The following is a 5,573-nucleotide window of genomic DNA, read 5'->3' on the forward strand; positions in this document are numbered from 1 at the left end:
TTGAATTGATCACCAGGATATGTGTAGGAGAAATTCGTTGATCAGCTTTGATGACTGACATTTTATTGACACATACATTATTGATATATATAGGTCATCATTATGGACCAGCTACCAATAATAAATAAATTAAAGATGTAAGAGAAAAAACCATCCGTTACATTGCTTATACCTTACATCTTAGGGCAATGGTAGTCAAATTTAAGCCAATATATAATTTTTTTTGATACTTCATTGATTGCATCTGGCTTCACACTTTTCTTCTCTTCTGAAAATAGCGATCTATTGGATCCACTATAATATTCCTCAACTACGTACACATATATATTTTAGAAAGGTTTTTTTTTAAATATACTTCTTACAGCTCTTAACAATATAACTTAATAAACTATTGACTAGGATCTTAAATTGATAAAATAACCTATCATTTCAACCCACCTCATTGTACCTAGTTAATATCATAGGTCCAAGATAAAAAAAATGTTAAGGTAGAGGACGGTATGTCAAAGATCTAAAAATACAATTATGTATTGCCTCAAAGGAAATTGCTTATTTGCTATCTCATTATTTTTATTTAAATCAATAAAAAAGCTTTAAGAAGAGATCATAGGAGATGAAATATTATTAACCAATAAATTTTAGATCAGCATATACATGAGAGATAAATCACTATATCAAGTCTCTTCTTCAGCACTTCTATTAAAGTACCCAATAATCGAGGAGATTTCTCTTTCTAAAAGTTTCATCTAGAAGTAGGTCTTAAACATATATTCCATAACAATCATCTTACTTAATCTTCTTCACCAGTTTAACCGTCTCAGAGGAAATACCTCATTGACCCCTAATTGATTTTTCTTTTAATCTTCTTCAAACGAAAGGGCTTTAGGGGACGAGATAAGTTATAAATTCTTCCAAGCAATCTATTTTATATTAATAGAGATAAGTACAGTGCTGAAAGACCAATGGACACATCTGGAATCTCATATGGGGAAACATCCTCGGATCTTTGGAGATGAACTTTGACTTAGTTAATATTATACATTTCTAATTATATATTATTGGAACGATGTCAAGGGTATAGACATGGTGTCGAGAATGCAGAATCAGAGAAGTTGTCAGTTTTATCCTGGAACATTGCTGAATAATCAAAGTCAATCAACACATGAAGTAAAAGCAAAAGCACTCCACCAAGTAGCTTAATTTTGAACACCTTGTTGCACCACAAAGCATTTACCTTTGGTGGAGAATATCAACATATTAGAATAAGTACCCAAATTCTCTATTGTGTAAATTGAAAAAATGCTTTCGAACCACTTTGTAGGTTAATAATAATATTATAGCAGTATTACCAGTAAATCAGATGATTCACCTATCCACTTACTGTTAGTAATGTAATAGAAAAAGAAAATAATTGATAACCGTAAAAACATTTCCATTAACGAACAATGTTTGGCATACTTAATGTTAAGTAATTGCAGGTTTAACGGCAGACTTTGATGATGATGATTGCAATTATCGATAAGGTCATTGGTAAATTAGCGCTGATAAGATGACCATTTTATAAACTATCAGTATTACACTAAGAGTATCAGTATAAACAATGCGTAAGATATTTATTTTCACTATTCTTGTCAGTTTTGTGTTTGGTGTGCCAACTGATGAGTTATTTTTGACTACTGTAAATAATTGCAATTATTTTTTTGCATAATATATTAAATTTATATTTTAGCCTCAAATACTCAATCATAGAAATGTTTCTTATGAAAGACACAAAGTTGTTACAGAAGACGGATATATTTTATCATTGATTAGGATACCAAGAGATGACAGCAATGGGGTAGCTGTACTACAGCATTCCTTAAGCTTAGATTCTGCTATTTTTCTTGTGAGTCAAAAAAGATCTATAGGTGAGTTTATTATTATCGTAATTATTATCATATTACAAGGAATTATTAGCTGACTTCTTTTATATAGAAAAAATACAGTGACATAACATAATAATAATAATAATAATAATAATAATAATAATAATAATAATAATAATAATAATAATAATAATAATAATAATAATAATAATAATAATAATGGGGCGCTTGTCATATCCCGTGTTCAGAAATTAACATTATTGGAGACATGCTGGATTAAAGAGCCCTAAATTATTTTTTATATCATTAGTTACCTCAAAAAATCTTAACGCCATCTTCAGATCCAGAAAATATTAAGTTATTAAATGAAACGTTGCGAGTAATGCATTGGGTTAAAGACAGTAGTTGTATTAGGGTAAAGACAAAAAATTATAAATACAGGTTAAATAAAACATTAAAATCAAAAGAATTTAAAGTTTAATAATGCAAAAAATAATCTGAATTTTCAAAGTATGTATTTCTGATAGCACAAATGCATCTTATTTTTTGACAATCGAAATTTATTTGGTATACTTAAATAATTCCTTAAGCAGTTTTTGGCTATATTTTATTAGCTTATTATTTAGTCCATAAAGCATTTTATATAATTATATAACAGAAGTAGATGGTCTTATTTTGGATGATAGTCAAATGTATTAATAACTTATTTTTTAAGCCATGGAAGTATACAATGCAGGATACGAAGTTTGGTTACCAAATTTCAGAGGGCTACGCGATTCCGACCAACACACAAACCCAAGCATTAAAAAATTAGATTATTGGAATTTCAGGTAATTTCAAAACTAAATCTAACCTTAATATTAGATTGCAAATAAAATAGATTCGCCGTCAATGTTTTACGACCGAATACAAACTTCTCGTAAAAACTTCACCATTTTAATGTATCTTTTAGTTTTCACGAAATCGGAATTTATGACGTGCCGGCAATTTTAAGTTACGTAGCGAACGTAACTAAAACCAAACTTATAGTAATAAACCATTCGTTAAGTTCAACAGCAAGCCTGGTTTATTCGTCGTTAAAACCGAAAGAAGCTGAGGGAAATGTTAAAGTATTCATAAATCTGGCATCTTCTGCCTTTATGAACCATACCAGGACGCCTTTAAAGGATTTCACGGGACTTCAGTATAACATTATCAAGGTGAGAGCATTAAATTATATATTACTTAGTTACTTTTATCATTTTAAAATTGAATGAAATGTACCTGCATAATATTTTTATGCTTAAGCAAGTGTTATTTCAAGTATAAAAAAGTGTTATTAGTTACTTACTTTGATTTGGAATCACGATGGGTCCATGTGTAATTATTCTAATATATGGAATGAGAACGTGCTCCTGGTATAGTAATCGATTAATATAAAGGAAAATGGTTTTTTGGTGAACAAAATCCATGCTTGAAGATACCCAAAAAATGGAAAATTCCAAACCTTAAAAGCTGATTTCTCAGCACCTATGGGTGCTATCTTGATAATTCTAACGGTTTTTTATAAGTTTCGTCATTCTAAAGCAAAAACAATCCGCAAGGTCGTAGGTTTTTTATTAGCCGAGATCTGTCCTTTTCAGAGCTCAATTTCGGTTTAAAAAAATATTAAAAAAATGCGTTCTTGTAAATTTTCAAATTACTCTCATTATAACAAATCTATTCACATCTTAAAATAAGTTTTTTTTGTTATAAGAAGATGTCGCTGTTATAGTTGGTTCGATATTGAGAAAAAACAAACTCCGATGAATAAAATCTGAGATCAATTTTATACATAAGTTTATATAGTAATTATTTTTATTGGATTAATTATTCATTTACTTTGCTTTCAATGTGCTTATTTCATTTTTGCTTTTCGTCAACAAATCTTTGGTGGCTAAAGATTGAGTCTTTCATTTGATCTATCTATTTTAGATAAGTTATGCAAATAGACGTTATTGAATAGTATCTTTAAAGTTTATTAAAGTACTAAGGCTTTAAAATCGTTTGCCTTTATTCATGTGGGTCCACTATTATAAAGTCTATATTTTCATTTATCTGTATAACTTAGGAATTTACCAATAGATAAGAGAAAAATCTTTGGTGAGTTACTATTACACTTGTCAGTGATAAAGCACGAAGCAAAAAACTTAAATTAGTGAAATTTAAAATACCCTATTTAGCCAAGGAAACAAATATAGTTCCGAAATAATATTTCCTAATTATTTTTATAGCCAATAATGGATATATTCGGATGGGGTGCAGTCTTTTATGACCACGCCCCGTACGTACAACTATCCAAAGAGATAGCATTAATACTATTGCCTAACAACTTGATGGTTTCAGTATTTAAAATTGCATCCGGATTTTTATTTGGAAGATCTGGAATGGACTATGATCCTGTAAGTGCTTTTAACTTAACGAATTTTGAATTAATCAAAATTGTTTTTAGGAAGAATTTCCAATGATAGTATCTTTAGGCACACAAGCAGTTTGCTCAAAAATCCTTAATCATTATGCTCAGCTGATAGAATCCGGAAGGTTTTGTATGTATGATTATGGAAAGGATGAGAATTTAAGGATGTACAATTCTACCACCCCACCTGATTATCCTTTAGAAGACATCACTGCGCCCACTTATTTGGTGATTTCTGATTCTGATAGCATATCTGATTCTTGGGTGAGATTATATTGGCATTTCGGCACGTAACGTGAAAAAAAATTTTTTTAGGGTTCAAACGTTCTTTACGACCAATTACCGGCAGCTGCAAAATTATATGGGAAGATGGATATTAAGAATGTAAATCATGCCGATTATCTGATTGGAAAAGACAGATTTGTTTACTTTTCAAAAGTGTTAGAGTTTATTAAGTCAATAAAATAACGTCTTCAAGAGGCCAATTTTAGATGTTTTTAATTAACTGTTGCCTAAATATCAGAGTTAAGATTATCACTTAAGGAGAGGAGATAATTGGGTATTTGTAATTATGCGAATACTCTTATTGATCGAGAGAAGGTCATTTAGAGGTTATGTGGTGTTAGGGTAAGAGAATAAGTTGGAATTAAGAGAAAAAAATAGTAAGCTTAACTTAATATAAAGGCAATAACAAACAAATTATTATACATTAAGGAAAAAGTCCATTCTGAAGTGGACTCAATATAATATTTACGCATCTCTCCTCAAATAAGAGGATTACCATTTTATTTGTGGGGAAAAGACTTCCCCTACTAACTCTTTAATATAAATTATTATACTGTATTAATATATAATATTAATAAACTATACATACTAATGATAACAAATATCTAAAGAACAATAATTATTAACTATGTTTCAAATTCCATTGCCAAGGGATTTGACCCTCATTAATAAACTCATGCAAACTAGTTATTGAAGCATTTTTTGTAAAGGTATTTAATCCTAGTGTTTAAATGTCTTGCATTCCTATGACATTCTCTCTTTCTTGCCACCACAGACCTTCTATAATGTCTCCAGTCTCTGTTTCAATGTCTATATGTCCTTTTTGGCATGTAATCATTTTTTGGATCATTATTTCAAATAAAATTGTGTAAACATATAGTTGCTTTAATAATATTTATTGTAGTACAGTAGTAATAATATTTATTGTGTACATTACAGTTAAATAGGACGTTGATATATTGCTTCCAAAATACCAAAAGTGTTTTCTA

The 5,573-nt window shown here is 29.5% G+C and overlaps 1 protein-coding gene across 1 annotated transcript; it reads left to right on the forward strand.

The window, feature by feature from the left end:
- Positions 1-1,514: 1,514 nt before the first annotated feature.
- On the forward strand, positions 1,515-4,784 carry LOC126740948 (lipase member K-like). Its single transcript, XM_050447147.1, has 7 exons — positions 1,515-1,678; positions 1,730-1,907; positions 2,581-2,695; positions 2,818-3,064; positions 4,118-4,285; positions 4,336-4,563; positions 4,615-4,784. The coding sequence occupies exons 1-7, from the start codon at positions 1,601-1,603 to the stop codon at positions 4,765-4,767; spliced, it is 1,167 nt and encodes a 388-aa protein (XP_050303104.1). The 5' UTR covers positions 1,515-1,600; the 3' UTR covers positions 4,768-4,784.
- The last annotated feature ends 789 nt before the right edge of the window (positions 4,785-5,573 follow it).

This window comes from Anthonomus grandis, chromosome 10 (assembly GCF_022605725.1).
Source record: "Anthonomus grandis grandis chromosome 10, icAntGran1.3, whole genome shotgun sequence".
Taxonomy (NCBI): domain Eukaryota; kingdom Metazoa; phylum Arthropoda; class Insecta; order Coleoptera; family Curculionidae; genus Anthonomus; species Anthonomus grandis.

Coding starts and splice junctions, on each gene's coding strand:
- LOC126740948 (XM_050447147.1), top strand. CDS start 1,601: ATGCGTAAGATATTTATTTTCACTATTCTTGTCAGTTTTGTGTTTGGT. Junction 1,679..1,729: donor ATGAGTTATTTTTGACTACT/GTAAATAATTGC, acceptor TTTATATTTTAG/CCTCAAATACTCAATCATAG. Junction 2,696..2,817: donor TTAGATTATTGGAATTTCAG/GTAATTTCAAAA, acceptor TGTATCTTTTAG/TTTTCACGAAATCGGAATTT.